Source organism: Theropithecus gelada, chromosome 1, assembly GCF_003255815.1.
Source record: "Theropithecus gelada isolate Dixy chromosome 1, Tgel_1.0, whole genome shotgun sequence".
In the NCBI taxonomy this organism is placed as follows: Eukaryota; Metazoa; Chordata; class Mammalia; order Primates; family Cercopithecidae; genus Theropithecus; species Theropithecus gelada.
Window position 1 is genome coordinate 74,415,093 of NC_037668.1, and position 16,720 is coordinate 74,431,812.

Consider the following 16,720-nt stretch of genomic DNA (forward strand, 5'->3'; position numbering starts at 1 on the left):
GCCAGCCCCACAACACCCACGCACTCATGCACACACACGTGCATACACATGAACGAATCCCTCCTTCTCGGCCTCCCTCACATGTGGCTGGCCAGCCCTGGGTTACACACTTCTCATGACAAGGTCTCTTTCCCTCCTGGTTAGTGTCATATCAGAAGAGGTCAGAGATGGTAGGACACTAGCCAAGGTCACAAAGCAGCCTGGAGTTGGGGCAGGAGCCCTGGCCTGCTGCTCCTGGGTTCATATATTCATGATCTTCTACCTGCATGAGTAAAAGTCCTTTTGGACTCCAAACTGGAAAGCAGGAGGGACAGTTGCAGTGGCCTCTCCCCTCAAAGTGTCACTGGAGAACCTCCAGAGATAAAGGGGCAGCAGCATTTCTCAAGAAACAGAGCCCATGGCAACAGGCTACTCTCGATCTCTCCCTCTGCTATTGACACCCAGGGCTAGTCCTCACCAGGGCCTATCTCTTGGTCACACTGTGAAAATAAATACCAGGTAGCTCTTCAGAGACTCAGAGACCTGGGTTCCCATCCTGCCTCCACCACTTACTAGCTGTGGGACCTTGGGCAGGAGACTTTATCTCCCTGAGTCTCAGTTTTCTCATCCGTATAATGGGGATAATTATACCTTTCTGGAAGGGTTGTGTTGAAGTTTATTAGGTGATATGCCTAGAATGAGGGAAACAAGACTTGGCACGTGGTAGATGTTCAAGGAGAGGTAGCTGTTGTTAATGAGATGATGTGTCTCACCGTGCCCGGAATGGACAGCAGGATGAGACTCTGAGAGAATGTTTGTTTCCTCCACTTCCACTTCTCTTTCCTTTCCTTTAAGTAAAGTTGTTCTGCCTTGTTTCCATTGTGAATGGGAATGAGAAGAAACTGAGGGAGAATTAAAAGTTCAGAGAAGGAAAGGGAGAGGCAAAGGGTGGTGGGGTAGGCCTGTGGGGTGGCTGAGCAGGGTGTGACCCAAGGAAAGGTCCACTTTCCTTTTAATCAAAGACGTCTTGCATGCATTTTCATGGTACTGCTGCCGTTAATTTATAAAAAATGCCCCCTAATAAAATTCTGCTTGATTCTTCGATTGGCTGGGCATTAGGCCGCAGCCAGCAGCGACGCGGGGACATAACGGATGCATTTGCAGATTTGGAAAATTAAAGCCATCTATATGGCGCCTGTGGCGGGAGATCCGCCGATCTGCTTGCTTAATGAAATATAAAGATTCTTTTAACCAATGTAAGCACAATTCGACAGCTTGTGAAACGCGGCCGTGCTGTGATGGATGGCTCTCCTGGCTCTCCAGGAATTGCGGGGTGGCACCTTTTAAATATATAATTGATTCTATTTGTAGTATGCAGTGGGCTGAGCCCATGCAGGGCCGGGCCTGGGGCCAGGAGTGCAGGGCCTCTGTTTAGAGGCTCCTGCAGATCTTGTGGGGTTCCAGCCTGGGGGAGCCTCCCTATAGGGGCCACCAGGACTCAGAACTGGATGTGGAAGGGGCTCCTGCAGCTGGGCCTGGCTGAGGATCTCAGTAGTGCAGGTCCTGGCTGCCTCTATTGCTGGGAAAGGGCCCACTGGGCAGGGGTCACCCTCATGAGGCCTACGTCCTGGGACAGAGGAGGTAGTGGGCTGGGACTCTGGGTCTCCATTTCCTCCCATGGACCATCCTGGGCTGTGGTGGTCCTGCCTCCCTCACAGTCTCTTGGTCTAAAATTCCTTCCCATTCATTCAACATTTACTATTTACTAAGCACCAACTATATACCAGACTCTGTGCTAAATGTCGCAGAAACTAAAATGGCTAAGACAAATTATTTATTTTCTGTGTTGATCTCTCTCCTTGCTTTTTTTTTTTTTTCCCCCTTTCTCTTTGTATTTTCCTCTTGTTCTCTCTCACACCTTGTTCAGGGGTGGAAGAGCCACAATACACTGACCTAGCAGCAGGGGACAGGGCCACATGACTTTCCAGGGTACCATTTAGTGTACCTTCCCCTGGTCACACACTCACCCACACATCATTTGCACACATGGGCTCACAGGCATGCACACCCACCAAGACACATAAAGTAGCCAGATATACACATAGACAGAGCCAGATGTGCATACAATCATATGGCCGATCCCAGGTGGGTTGTGTACACACATGGCCACTGAGGTGAGCTTCAGACCTATGGCTGTGTGGTACCACATGTGTGCAGCTCAGATGGTAAGTAGCATCCACTGACAAGGGTCCCTCTATGGCCTCAGAGGAGAGCAGGGGCCTTGATGTCCAGCTGTAGTGAGGAAGAGGAGTATGAGGCTGGAGGGAGAGGAGCTTAGCAGGGAAGATTTAGGCTTACACACAGCTTCATCTCACAGCACACACATGCACACAGTGTGCACACGAGCATGCATGCCAGAGAGAATGTGTTTTTTCTTTTCTTTCTTTCTTTTTCTTTTCTTTTATTCCTTTTTTTTGGGGGGGTGGGGACTGGGTCTCACTCTGTCACCCAGGCTGTAGTGCAGTGGCACAATCTCTGCTCACTGTAACCTCCGCCTCCCCAGTTCAAGAGATTCTCCTGTCTCAGCCTCCCGAGTAGCTGGGATTACAGGTGCCTGCTACTACACCTGGCTAATTTTTGTATTTCTAATAGAGTTGGGGTTTCACCATGTTGGCCAGGCTGGTCTCAAACTCTTGATCTCAGGTGATCTGCCCATTTTGGCCTCCCAAGGTGCTGGGATTACAGGCGTGAGCCCCCGCGGCCAGCAGAATGTGCTTTTTCTTGCTTTCCTCCTGTTGTCTTGGACCAAATCAGAGATAACAGAAATCAGGGAATGGAATATGCTGGGGTAAGATCCTGTGCGACTGGGGCTGGGAAATACTAGCTAGTGGGAAGAACTTCACCTGTTGACACCTGTTTTACCACTTTCTACCTCCATGGCCTTTAGCAAATTATCCAATCTTTCTTGCCTTCCATTTCTGAATATGTAAGATGGGGATAACATTTTCTACCTCCTATGGTGTTGGGAGAATTGATGGAGATGTCTGATGTATCAGAGGCATTTAATAAATAGTTATGATTATTAATTCATCCTCTGATCCTTACTTCCTAACCCTGCTTCTGCGCTAGACCCTGTGGTCTGGACTGGGGGTGGGGTGGGTGTCCAGAAATGCATGATATAGTTTCTGCCCTCAAGGAGCTCAGTCTAGTCTAGCTGGGGAGATAGAAGTGTTATCACAGCACTCTGCTGCAGGCACTAGAATTAAGAAAACACGGCCAGGCACGGTGGCTCACGCCTGTAATCCCAGCACTTTGAGAGGCCGAGACGGGCGGATCATGAGGTCAGGAGATCGAGACCATCCTGGCTAACATGGTGAAACCCCGTCTCTACTAAAAAAATACAAAAACTAGCCGGGTGAGGTGGTGGGCGCCTGTAGTCCCAGCTACTCGGGAGGCTGAGGCAGGAGAATGGCGTAAACCTGGGAGGCAGAGCTTGCAGTGAGCTGAGATCCAGCCACTGCGCTCCAGCCTGGGCGACAGAGTGAGACTCCATCAAAAAAAAAAAAAAAAAAAAATACATGGAAGGTGCTGAGTGTGGTGTCTGGCACAGAGTGTGTTCAGTACATGATAGCTAGTATTGTTGTCATCATTGTGGTCATCCTCATTTCTATGATCTGAGCATACTTATCACAGCCTGGAGCAGGGAGAGATGCCTTGTCAGAGGTGAGTGGGGGAAGGCCTCATTTCTGAGGAGGGCTCAGTTGAGCTAGGCCTTATGGAGAGGGAAGAATTTATTAGGTGAAGCGAAAGAAGAGGAATGGTGTTTCAGGTAGAGGGCCCAGCAAGAGTAACGGCGTGGAGATGAGAAGGAGTGGCAGGTAATCTGGTAGTGCTTGGTGCTGGGGACGGGGAGGGCATCAGGCCATCCTGGGAAGATCTTAGAGACTGTCGGAGGGCCACAGGGATGGGGCAATTGGGGCCCCAGAGAGACATCTCTCTGGTTTCGGTTAATAAAGCCATGTTGTGCATCAAAAACTGTGAGATCAGCGATAATTAAGTCAATTAAAATGTCACTTACCACATTAACAGCAGTGAGTTTTAAAGCAACAAAACCCCTGAGTTTGGTGGGGAAGGGGCATTCCAAAAGCAGGAGTTGGGATGCATGAAATTCCCTCTGAACTCTGTTCCCCCTTTCCCACCTGGAGCTTGTGACACTCTGGAGCCTGGTTTCATCCTCATATCCAGCGAAAGACATGGATACCTCCCCCTAGCCCTTACCCGCCCCCCCCAAAAAAAGAAAGAAAGAAGTAATATAAATGTGAAAATCACCTGTAATCCCATTTGCTATCTCCCAGAGATAACCTCTGTTAACATTTCAGGGTATAACCTTCCAGACTTTTTTCTATGCATATTTATACATACATTACAAAAATGGGATCATATCATGCATACTGCTTTGTTACCTATTTCCCTCACTCAATGGTATATTGTGAACATCAGCACATACAGATACACATCATTGTTTTAAATTGCGGTGCCGTATTCCACTGTGGGAATACCTGTCCCCTCATTTGCTAAACTAATCCTCTCTCGATGGACAGTTAGGTTTTCAATTGTTTGCCATCACAGGCACTGCTGTGATAAATATGTGCATACACATATCTCTGCATACTTGAAGGGCACATTTCTAGAAATGGAATTGTTGGGTCAAAGACGAGGTACTCTCTAAAGGATTTTGATATAAGGAGTAAATAGCTCTTCTGCCATCAAGTAGGAGAAGGACCATCTCCCATTCCCCTAGATAACCCCGTGTAATAATTTTTCTTTATATTTGCTGATTTGATTGGTAAACAATGACCCCCTTCCTTCCTCCCTTCCTTCCTTCCTTCCTTCCTCCCTTCCTTCCTTCCTTCCTTCCTTCCTTCCTTCCTTCCTTCCTTCCTCCCTCCCTCCCTCCCTCTCTCCCCCACCCTCTTTCTTTCTTTCTCTCTTTCTTTTCTTTCTTGACATAGTTTCACTCTGTTGCCCAGGCTGGAGGGCGGTGACATGATCTCGGGTCACTGCAACCTCCACCTCCCGGGTTCAAGTGATTCTCCTGCCCCAGCCTCCCGAATAGCTGGGATTACAGGCGTGGGTCACCACACCTGGCTAATATTTTGTATTTATTAGTAGAGGCGGGGTTTCACCATATTGGCCAGGCTGGTCTTGAACACTGACCTTAAGTGATCTCAAAGTGCTGGGATTATAGGCGTAAGCCACTGCACCCAGCCTTTTTCTTTCTTTGGTTGTAAATAAGGCTGAGCTTTTTGTCATGTCTGTTGGCTATTTGTATTTCTTCTTTAATGAGTTGGTTCTTCATTTACTTAGCCTATCTTTTACTAAGGTGACCATCTTTTTATTTATTTATTCATTTAGATATGGGGTCTTGCTATGTTGCCCAGGCTGAATTCAAACTCCTGGGCTTAAGTGATCCCCTCACTTTAGCCTCCTGAGTAGCTGGGACTACAGGTGTGTGCTACCACACTCAGCTTTATTTTTTTATTCCTAACTAAGAGTTCTTTGTATATTATGGATATAGCCTTTTATTTGATTTGTGCTATTTATTTTTTATGAATTCCTCTACATCACATACAGTATATAACAGATATTTTTCCAAATTTGTTGTTTACCTTTTAGCTTTGTTTATGGTATATTCTGTTATACTGAGGTGTAAAGTCTTCATCTCACCATGTCTATTACTCTTTTCTCTTAGCTTTCTGCCTTGAGGTTGGTCATGGTGTGTGGAGTGGGCTTCTGCAAGGGAATGTCACTGGAGGAAGTTCATGTGTGAATGCTGACTCAGAAATCTGTAAATCTAGCCCTCAGCTCCAGATCCTATATCCAACAGCCAATTCAACATATGCTTTCTTGGAAGTTGAATTCGTATGTCAGTCATTCTTGCCATGTCCCCCAAAACCTTGGTTTCCATTCTCTCCCTCCCCAGATCTGCTTCTCCAACTCAATGCTCTTCATTTAGGAAAAGACCCATCTTCACTCAGCTGTTCAGGATGGAAACTTGAGTTATCCTATTTTCTTTATTGCCCTCTTTTCCTCACATCTTATAACTAAGCTATCAGCAATCATGCTGATTCTACCTTCAAACTACCAGAATCTGACCATTTTCGGCACCTCCTCCCACTCTAGTGAAGGCAGCATGGTCACTAGCCTGGACTTCTGTGGTGTCCTAGTGGCCTGGTCTCTCCGCTTTTCTTCTTGCATCTCTGCAGGTTGTTCTCTATATAGCAGGCAAAATGAGCTTTTAAAAACAAATCATAGGCCAGGTGTGGTGGTTCATGCCTGTAATTCCAGCACTTTGGGAGGCCAAGGCAGGAGGATTGCTTGAGCCCAGGAGTTTGAGACCAGCCTGGGCAACATAGTGAGACCCTGTCTCTAAAAATAAATAAATAAATAAATAAATAAATAAATAAATAATCCCAGCATGATGGTGCACACCTGTAGTCCCAGCACACCCAGGAGGCTGAGATGGGAGAATTGCCTGAGCCCCAGAGACTGAGGCTGTGGTGAGCCAAGATTGCACCACTGCACTTCAGTCTGGGAGACACAGCGAGACTGTGTCTCAGAAATAAACAAAACAAAGCAAAAAAACCCAGATTATATTATGTTACTCCCCTCAAGACCCTCCAGGGGCTTCCCATCACACTCAGGATAAAATCCAGATGGGATTTCCATTGGGCCGTGGGATTGCAATGGGCCGTGGAGCCCTCTGGCTAGCGACCCCTCTCCCTCCAACCTTGTCTCCTTCATCTGCTCCCTCCGTCTGTGCTCCAGCCACCCTGGTTTTCTTGCTGTTCTACACACACAAGCTTGTCCATGCCTCAGGGCCTTTGTCCTTGCTGTTCCTTGTGCCTGGAAAGCCTTTCCTGAGATCTCCACATGGCTGACTTCAAGTTTCTGCTCAAATGTCGGAGAGCCCTTTCCTGACCACGTGTTCTAAAACAATCTGTCCTTTCCCTCTTGTCATTCTCCTCCTCCGCCTTATTTTTCTTCAGAGTCTGTATTCCAGTCTGACATTAGTACATATATTTTTATTCATTGTTATACATCCCCCTATCCAGGAATGTAAATTCCACGAAGTTAGGGACTTTGCTATTTAATAAGTGGGTGCTTAAAAAATATGTGTTGGATGAATATGTGTAATATACAAATGGATGTGTGTGAGTGTAATGTTTGTGTGTAGATGTCTCTGCTGCATGAATAGATATCTGTGAGCATGTCTGTGCGTGGAACTGTGGGAAAAGACATTCAGTTTGTGTCTGTGAATAGGGAGGCTTCTGTGAATGCCTTGCCAAGAATGTCTGCGTACGTGTATTTTTGCACGAAACATGCGTGTGCTTGCCTGCAACTGTGTGTGTTTGTGTGTATGCTGTGGATATTTGATTATGTATAACCTGTGTCTGTTTCAGTGAGGAGGTGAGATACCTGCATATGTCTTCCTTTTATCAAATGGACCTGCCATTGCCCCAGCCTTCCCTTTTCACCTCTCACACTTGGGAAATAGGAAACACTTTTGTGTTTTGGGGAGACTCCAGATGTGGAGTCAATTCCAAAAATGACATTTCACACTGCTGCAGGTGGGTGAGGGTCTGGATGGGACCTTGGCAGCCTCTTGCTGAGGCTGGAGCCGTCTCAGTAGGATGGATGTCTTCTCTGATGAATGGAATATTTCCTTGGAACAATTGGCCATGACAGAATAAGGTTGCAGAAATGTGGAGTGGGGCAGGCCCTGGACTGGCTGTGTGGCTTTGACTTGTCACTGTTCTTTCTCTGAGCCTCAGTAGACTCAACTGCAGTTGGGGCTCATCCTTCTTGGCCTGCTTGCTTCTTGGTAAGAATATAGTGAGAATAAAGGGAGGTAATGGCGGTGAATGTATGACAGTCATAACAACACATAACAACAGTATTCTTACGTTTGTGCAGGACCTTAGGGTTTATCATTTCTTTCTTTCTTTCTTTCTTTTTTTTTTTTTTTGGAGACAAGGTCTCGCTCTGTTGCCCAGGCTAGAGTGCAGTGGTGCAATCTCAGCTGCCTGCAACCTCCGCCTCCCAGGTTCAAGCGATTCTCCTGCCTCAGCCTCCCAAGTAGCTGGAATTACAGGAATGTGCCACCATGCCCAGCTAATTTTTGTATTTTTAGTAGAGATGAGGTTTCGCCATGTTGGCCAGGCTGGTCTTGAACTCCTGACCTCAGGTGATCCGCCCACCTCGACCTCCCAAAGTGTTGGGATTACAAGCATGAGCCACTACGCCCAGCCCTGGGTTTATCTCATTTCAAAGCAAATGCCTCAGTGGGGAATCTAGCTCTGGTCTTGGCCCCAAGCGGGCCTCAATGGGTATTGGTTGAATAACTGATAAGTGTGTGAGTGAATCAATGAAGGTAAAAATGAGTAAGTGCCTGAGTAATTGAAAGAAGAGATGATTGCATGAAGTAGCAAATGAATTTGTAAATCACAATGACTAACACTTTTGAGCACATACTATGATCCAGTCCTTTGTAAAGGCTTCTCTGAATCCTTGCAGCAACCCTATGAGATAGGTACTATCATTAACCCCATGTTGCAGATAGAGAAACTGTGGGTCAGAGAAGTTAAGTGACATGCCCAAAGCCACAAAGCTCCTGAGTGGTGGAGCTGAGGTTTCAGCCTGCCCTGGGCAGTCTGACTCTACAGCCCAGAGCCCTAAACTCACACTGGCCCTGCTGAGTGAATCAGTGAATGAGTGAGTGAATGAAGGAGTGGATGCAGGAACCCCCACATGGTAAGCCAGGGGCAAGACAGGCTCCTTTCTGATGGAGAGAGCTTCTGACCCATCAGAAGGTGGGCATCCAGGGTCTGGACTGGGGGTGGGTCTCCCTGAGGGCAGAGTCTGAAAGGCCTGCCTCACGTCCCCTCTCCCTCTTCCATCTGTAGGCGAATGCTGCCATGCAGCACTACGGGGTGAACGGCTACTCGCTGCACGCCATGAACTCACTCAGCGCCATGTACAACCTGCACCAGCAGGCAGCCCAGCAGGCCCAGCACGCCCCCGACTACCGGCCTTCGGTGCATGCGCTTACATTGGCTGAGCGCCTGGCTGGTAAGAGCCCTGGGGACTGGACTGTGGGGACAGGACTGTGGGGGTCGGGGGAGGAGGCTCTGGAAGGCAAAGAGGAGAGAGAGCACTGGCCAAGCTTGTTCTAGGCAGCTCAAAAAGACTCAGGTCACTTAGCAACACAGAGAGATGTCAATTCAAAACTATGTGTGTATATCCAGAGCACCTTTTGTTTGCCAGCTCTGTTCAGGGCGCTGGAGCTGCCCTACGCTTTCAAATTCTCGTAACAGGCCTGTGAGGGAGGCATTCATTAGTCCTATCTCACAGAAGAAGAAATGAGGTAGGAGGGTAAGGGACTAGTCCAGAGTATTATGGCTGGGAAGTAGCTGGAAGAGCCTGGAATGCTCAGGCAAGGAGAGTTCAGGCACAGGGATTGTAAATAACAGCTTCTATGTTCTGACATCAACTGTGAGTTAGGCACTGTGGGAGTCTCTCTCTTTCTGTGTGCATCAAATCATCCAATCCTCACGTGAAGAGGTTACTATTTACATTTTATGGACAAGGAAACAGAGACTCAGAGAGGCTAAATCTGGGCCAAGTGGTGTTGGAACAGAACATGGCTAAAAATATGAGCTTTGGAGTTCTAGACTTGAAATCAGCATGGGACTTTCCCACTCAGCTCTCTTCTCTGAGCCTCAGTTTCTCTTTTTATAAAAAGGAGAAAATGGCCATGCCCATCCCCTAGGGTGGTTGGGAGGTGATTTGTGATAACATATGCAAAGTATTCAGCAGAGCCTGGTAGGTGCTCAGAGATCATTATTACCCAAAGCCTAAGGTAAGTACCCATATATGCCTATGAGGGACCGGCAACCTGGTCCCCCCACACCTGGTTCTACTGACTGTTGCCCTGCCCTGCCAGCCTCTCGGTGGGTGAGAAAAGGATTCAGTGACATAGATGAGGAGTTTGATTTCCTGGGAAGTGGTGCCACCCAACCCATCCTGTCCCAGGTCCAGCCTTGAGCAGCTGGTAAACCCATATGGGCCCAGCCCTGTGCCAGGCAGGCCTCAGAAAACTTCAGGGAACTCCTAGGGAGAACGGGTGCCCATGACCCATGAGAGGGCACAACAGGAGGGTGTCCAGGGTCAAATGCTGGGGCAGCTCAGAGCAGCAGGATCAGCTGGGGTAGTCAGGGAGAGCTTTCTGAAGGCCACAGGGGCAGGAACCAGGCCTCAAAAAGGCCAACATGAGCAAAGGCACAGAAATGGGATGGGATCTCCACCTGGGTAGCAGCACTGGCCTGGCAGGGAGGGCATGGCCAGTCTTACTCCTTTAGACCCTGCCAGGCCTCTGGGCAGAACTCAGTGGATAAGTTTCTCCCGACCGGTGTGGAGGCATTAGTTTCTAGTGTGGGGATGTTGGATACAGTCCTGTGCACAACCTCGTGGTGACATCAGCTCCTGACAGTATTCCAGGACCCAAGGACCAGAGCACAGAGAGGAGTCAGGGACAGGGGCTCATGTCCGCTGGTGGAAGCAGAGGAACTGGGGTGTTCAGCCCACCCCCAACTCTCTAATTCTTAAGAAGGAAGGACATGAACTGCAGGTGAGCCTTTGTATGGAGGCCTTGCCTTCCAGCAGAGGCTCTGCCCACAGCTTAGAGAGCCTGGCTTCCCTGTGACACCTATACCGCCCCCACTAACCCCGCCACCCTTGCAGTCCCTGGAGCCAGCAGTAGGATGCTGAGTTGTTGCTCCTCCCCTAACCAGGGTGGGGCTGACAGAGCGGTCCCCACTCCTTCCCCTGCCCCAGGATGACCAGCATGAGCTCAGGGCTGAGTCAGGCCTAGGATTAAGGTCAGTCTGAGAGGGGTTCAGGACTCCCTTTTTAAACTGAAGAAGAAGTATCTCAAAGTCTGGGGCTTCCTGGATACCCAGTTGCCTCTTCCTTTTTTTTTTTTTTTTTTAATCTTTTTGGGATGGAGCTTCGATCTTGTTGCCCAGGCTGGAGTGCAATGGTGCCATCCTGGATCACTGCAACCTCCACCTCCCGGGTTCAAGCGATTCTCCTGCCTCAGCCTCCCGAGTAGCTGGGATTACAGGGGCCCACGACCACGCCCAGCTAATTTTTTGTATTTTTGGTAGAAAGACAGTGTTTCACCATGTTGGCCAGGCTGGTCTTGAACTCCTGACCTCAGGTGATCCACCTGCCCAAAGTGCTGGGATTATAGGCGTGAGCCACTGTGCCGGCTGTCTCTTCCTGTTTAGGGTGTTGTGGATGACTTCTCATTCCTTGGAGGGCAGGGGAAGGACTCTGGCATCCCTTTGCAGAGGCTGAGATTACTCAAGTTCCCTTCAGCACAGACAGAGCAGGATCCACTTATGACATGATGGGAGGCAGTGAGGAGAGGGGTTACCGTCTATCTTCCAGGGGCTAGTCAAGCGAAAGGGCTGAAGGCTAGACCCCAGGATGGAAGCTAGACCCTGGCCCTAGGCAGACACCTATCCTGGGTGGTTATCATGTTACCAGACATATGGACAGGACGATGGAATCAATGGTCCATAGTCCTGTCTCCCCTCCAAGCCCACAGTGGTTGGAACCTGGTCTCTTTGTCCTTCTGTCTTTGGGGAGGCAGCCACAAGGGTCAAGACTGAGGGCAACAAGCCTTACCTGAGATGTGACCCCTGACGCCCCCACCCTCCCTGCTCCGCTCTTATCCCCTAGCCAAGCTCTCTGTTCAGGAAACAGAAGAGCAGGAGCCTCAGCCCCTGCCATCAGAGACTCTAGGCCAGTTGGGATGAGGGGTTTACAAGCAGAGGACAGAGAATCAAGTGCTGGTGAATTCTGTCTGCCTAGTCAGTCCTCCCTTGACTAGACCTTGAGATGGGTACCAGCCCAGCCTGGCTTCTCATGGGCAGGGACCAGCACTCTGATGCTAAAGAAGTCTTAGTAGGCCGGGCGCGGTGGCTCAAGCCTGTAATCCCAGCACTTTGGGAGGCTGAGACGGGCGGATCACGAGGTCAGGAGATCGAGACCATCCTGGCTGACACGGTGAAACCCCGTCTCTACTAAAAAATACGAAAACTTAGCCGGGCGAGGTGGCGGGCGCCTGTAGTCCCAGCTACTCGGGAGGCTGAGGCAGGAGAATGGCGTAAACCCGGGAGGTGGAGCTTGCAGTGAGCTGAGATCCGGCCACTGCACTCCAGCCTGGGCGACAGAGCGAGACTCCGTCTCAAAAAAAAAAAAAAAAAAGAAGTCTTAGTATTCAGAATCTAAAGGATATAGGGTCTTAGAACTCTTGTGATATGGACTTACAGATTATTAGCATCATGGAGTCTCAAAATACACTCATAGTATCCATCTTAGGGCAATACCCACCTACCCACTCCCAATGCCAAATAACGAAGACCCCCCTCAATCATGCCTGACAGCCATTTGTGGAGTTGAGTTAGACCTCTGTGGTCCTGAGAGTGCATAATGGGGTGGAGAGACCTTGAAAGCCCACAGCCATATGGAGAGGGGATGGGTGATTCCTAAGGGCAAGGGACCAGGGCCAGCTCTGGCAGCAGCCTGGGTGTCCACAGTGGGTCAGAGCAGGATAAGATTCAAAGCTATTTCCCATAATTAAATGGGCCCCCTCTCCTTGCCCTCCAACGGCTGTACATTTCAAGACATCATCTTGGAGGCCCGTTATGGTTCCCAGCACCGCAAACAACGTCGCAGCCGCACAGCGTTCACAGCTCAGCAGCTCGAGGCCCTGGAAAAGACCTTCCAGAAGACTCACTACCCAGATGTGGTGATGCGTGAGAGGCTGGCCATGTGCACCAACCTGCCTGAGGCCCGGGTGCAGGTAAGGCCCAACTCTCCTAACTAGGCCTTGCAGACAAACACCAGCCCATCAGTCTGGCCCCTTGTCCAGGAGCCAGCATGTCATCCCTGTGCCAAGGTGCAACTGATCTCTCCATCAAAGCCTTCAGTGATAGGAGGGGAGTTTGGGAAGGGATGGAGGGTGTGCGTTCCCTAGAGGGGTGGGGGGATGTTATCACACACATCCTCTCCCAGAGCACCCTGCTCCACACCAACCCTCCTTCTTTCTTGCCCACCTTGGACTGCTCCTTTCCTGTCCTCAGGTGTGGTTCAAGAACCGCCGGGCCAAGTTCCGGAAGAAGCAGCGTAGCCTGCAGAAGGAACAGCTCCAGAAGCAGAAGGAGGCTGAGGGCTCCCATGGGGAAGACAAGGCAGAGGCCCCCACTCCGGATACCCAGCTGGACACTGACCAGCCCCCACACCTGCCTGGCAGCAACCCCCCTGCTGAGCTTCACCTGAGTCTGTCTGAGCAGTCAGCCAGTGAGTCAGCCCCCGAGGATCAGCTGGACCGTGAGGAGGACCCCCGGGCAGGGGCTGAGGACCCCAAAACTGAGAAGAGCCCTGGGGCTGAGAGCAAAGGGCTGGGCTGCAAGAGGGGCAGCCCCAAGGCAGGTGAGGTCTGAGGGATGCCATGGGAGGGCTGGGGTCTGGGGTCCCTGAGCATGTGAAGCCAGTCAGAGGCGAGTAATCAACTGCCCCTGAGGGGCATGGCCCATTAGAAGGGACTAACCACAGCAGGCCTGGGCCAGGTCTTCACCCTTTAGTTGCAGAGCCGTGGGAAGGTCCAGGGGGTTCTGAGGGACGGGCTGGGTAGCAGGGGAGGGATACGGTGGGAGCTCTGGGCAAAAATTATTTATCAGCCATTTGGAAGTATTCCAATATTTTACCAACCAATTGGATGTCCCGGTGCATACCGTATTAGTACCAGAGATTCCCATGTGCAGCAGAGACTCCGAGCACATTTCTGAAGGAACAGAGCTCTGGCATGAGGCATATCTCAAACACAAACCCTAAGTCCAGCAGGGAGGGGACAGGGGCTGTGAGCTGAAAGCTGGAGTGAAGGAATGGGAGCTCTGGGCAGCGTGGGGGAGGGGGAAGTTACAGCCCTTGCAAAGAAAAAGAGAGACATGGGGGCCTTGGCAGGGTCCCTGGAGCTTTCCCAGGAAGCCTGGGTCCCTTTCTCCTAGGATTCTGAGCCTTGCTTCAGGGAATGCCCTGACTGAGATGCGATGGATGTGGTTTCAGCCGAAGCCTGTCTTGTCTGTAGTGCCAAGGGGGTGAGAAGGCTGAGTGCACCTCTCCTGGCAGACCAATGCCCTTGTCCTGAGGGCTTTGTTCTTGGGTTCTCTGCTTGCAGATTCCCCAGGCAGCCTGACCATCACTCCTGCGGCCCCAGGGGGTGGCCTCCTGGGCCCCTCCCACTCCTATTCCTCGTCCCCGCTGAGCCTCTTCCGTCTGCAGGAGCAATTCCGCCAGCACATGGCGGCCACCAACAACCTGGTGCACTACTCATCCTTCGAAGTAGGGGGTCCGGCCCCTGCTGCTGCCGCGGCGGCTGCTGCTGTGCCCTACCTGGGCGTCAACATGGCCCCGCTGGGCTCACTGCACTGCCAGTCCTACTACCAGTCCCTGTCAGCAGCCGCTGCTGCCCACCAGGGTGTGTGGGGGTCCCCTCTGCTGCCTGCACCCCCAGCAGGCCTGGCTCCTGCTTCAGCTACCCTGAACAGTAAAACCACAAGCATCGAGAACCTGCGGCTCCGGGCCAAGCAGCACGCGGCCTCCCTGGGACTCGATACTCTGCCCAACTGACTGTCTGGCCTCCAACCCAGCCAGGGGTCTTAGGTGTCCCCTCCTAGCCCTGTGGTTATCCCTAGGTGGCTCTCGAGGAGTTAACTCCATGAGCACAGGGATCCTAGGGCCTGGTGTCCTGTTCCCTGCTCCGCTTCCCCATACCCCAGCCTGAGGCGAAGCCCACACCTACACACCCTCTGCATGGCCCTGCCTGGACCCCATGAAGGCCGAATAGGGAGGAGGTCAGGGGCTGGGGTGCCCCAAGCTTCCCTCGGGGAAGTGAGAGGCTCTCCCTGGCTAGACTCTCATCTCAATACCGCCTCCTCCCTTTTCTCCCTCCCCTTCTGCCCCTTAGTAAGTCTATGTGTGGAATGTGAGATATAAATATAAATATATAAAGCTATATTTTCAGGCACCTGCCTGCCCCAAGCCCCCTGCCCCACTCCCATCTCTTCTTCCCTGCCACCCCTCCCTGCAGCCTCTGTGGCTTACTCCAGCCATACCTTCTCTTTCTTCTCTCTCCTTCCTTCTTCCCTTGATCTCCCTCTTCCTGTCTCTGTCCTGGTCCCTGCCCCCGTCTCAGCCCAGCCTCTGTATTCTCCACCCTTGATCTTTCTCCCTGTCTCTCCTGCCCCTGGTTTCTTCCTTTGGTGCTGGCTGTGTTGGTATCATCAGTTCTTGAGCTATATTTTGTTTGGGGTTGTGGCTGGTTTTGGTTTTAGTAATTTTGCTGCTTCCCGTTGCTCTCCTTCTATTCCCTCCCTCTGCCCTGCCTGCCTGTCTCCTCCCTGCACCTGTGGCCTCTCTGGGAAGCTGTTCCTTTCCATGCCAAACAGAAGCAACAAGGCCTTAGCTGGAGACCCTGGGGATCTGGAACTGCAGGCAGGAGGTAGCACTGGCTCCCACTCTCACCCTTGCCCAGCCTGGCATCTAGAAGGTGTCACGAATTACTTTCTCTTCTGTCTTCTCAGTTTTGATGTCCTCATCCCCAAGATCAAGGAGGCAGTAGTCAGGCTGGTAAGGCAGTAGAATGGCCAGCATTCCTGCCTGTAAGCCCTCCAAAGACAGAGGCCTGGTGTCAGAGTTCAGCCAGGACTGACCAAAGGGCTCTAGAGCTCTCTTTGGTGAGACTCCCCTGGTTGGCGAGCGGCAGCAGGGGAAGAGGTGCTCTCAGAGACAGCAGGACTGGTGCTCCTCTCCCACAAGCCCAGCCTCCACATTCAGCAGGTACTGTGCATGGCAGGAGTACGGTGACCAGGTTGAACTCTGCTCCTGAGCACAGTGAGTGCAAAGCATTTAGCAACACATAGGCTCAGGCTTCTGTAGGCTTCCTGTCCCACAGCCGATTATGGAAGTAAGGGCTTCTCTCCAACTAGTCACTGGAATGGAAAACTGTGTTACTGTTCATAGCCAAGAAACCCAGCTCAGCAAACTCCCTTTCAAAACTGTGTGACCGGCTGGGCGCAGTGGCTCACACCTGTAATCCCAGCACTTTGGGAGGCCGAGGCAGGCAATCACCTGAGGTCAGGAGTTCAAGACCAGCCTGGCCAACATGTGAAACTACTAATAATACACAAATTAGCCGGGCCTGGTGGCACGTGCCTGTAATCCCAGCTACTTGGGAGGCTGAGGTGGGAGGATTGCTGGAACCTGGGAGGTGGAGGTTGTAGTAAGCTGAGATCATGCCACTGCCCTCCAGCCTGGGCAACAGAGTGAGACTCCATCTCAAAAAAAAAAAAAAAAAAAAAAGCTGTGTGACTTTGGGCAAGCATGTAGCCTCTCTGGGTCTGTTTCCCTGTCTGGGTTAGATGGCCTGTAAGGTCCTAACCAGCTCTACATTCTGCATTTTTGCTCACAATCTTGCAGGACAGAAGGTTTTAGTTAAATTGACAACAACAGAAGGTTCTCACAAGCACAATGTATGAAGTAGGAAGTTACCATTGCCTTGCTGTGGAGCAAGGGTGTTGTACACACAAACCTTTCTGCAGACACTGCCTCA

The 16,720-nt window shown here is 50.9% G+C and overlaps 1 protein-coding gene across 2 annotated transcripts; it reads left to right on the plus strand.

The window, feature by feature from the left end:
• The first annotated feature begins 8,948 nt into the window (after positions 1 to 8,948).
• DMBX1 (diencephalon/mesencephalon homeobox 1) lies at positions 8,949 to 16,462 on the plus strand. Of its 2 annotated transcripts, none has more exons than XM_025361608.1 (4): positions 8,949 to 9,111; positions 12,735 to 12,913; positions 13,194 to 13,542; positions 14,288 to 16,462. In XM_025361608.1, exons 1-4 carry the CDS (start codon positions 8,958 to 8,960, stop codon positions 14,737 to 14,739), a joined length of 1,134 nt encoding a protein of 377 aa, XP_025217393.1. In that variant the 5' UTR covers positions 8,949 to 8,957; the 3' UTR covers positions 14,740 to 16,462. The 2 variants fall into 2 exon arrangements, with proteins under 2 accessions (XP_025217393.1, XP_025217384.1); XM_025361599.1 differs by having other exon boundaries at positions 8,958 to 9,109; positions 12,718 to 12,913; positions 14,288 to 14,739.
• Positions 16,463 to 16,720: the final 258 nt, after the last annotated feature.

Coding starts and splice junctions, on each gene's coding strand:
- DMBX1 (XM_025361599.1), top strand. CDS start 8,958: ATGCAGCACTACGGGGTGAACGGCTACTCGCTGCACGCCATGAACTCA. Junction 12,914..13,193: donor TGCCTGAGGCCCGGGTGCAG/GTAAGGCCCAAC, acceptor TCCTGTCCTCAG/GTGTGGTTCAAGAACCGCCG. Junction 13,543..14,287: donor GAGGGGCAGCCCCAAGGCAG/GTGAGGTCTGAG, acceptor CTCTGCTTGCAG/ATTCCCCAGGCAGCCTGACC.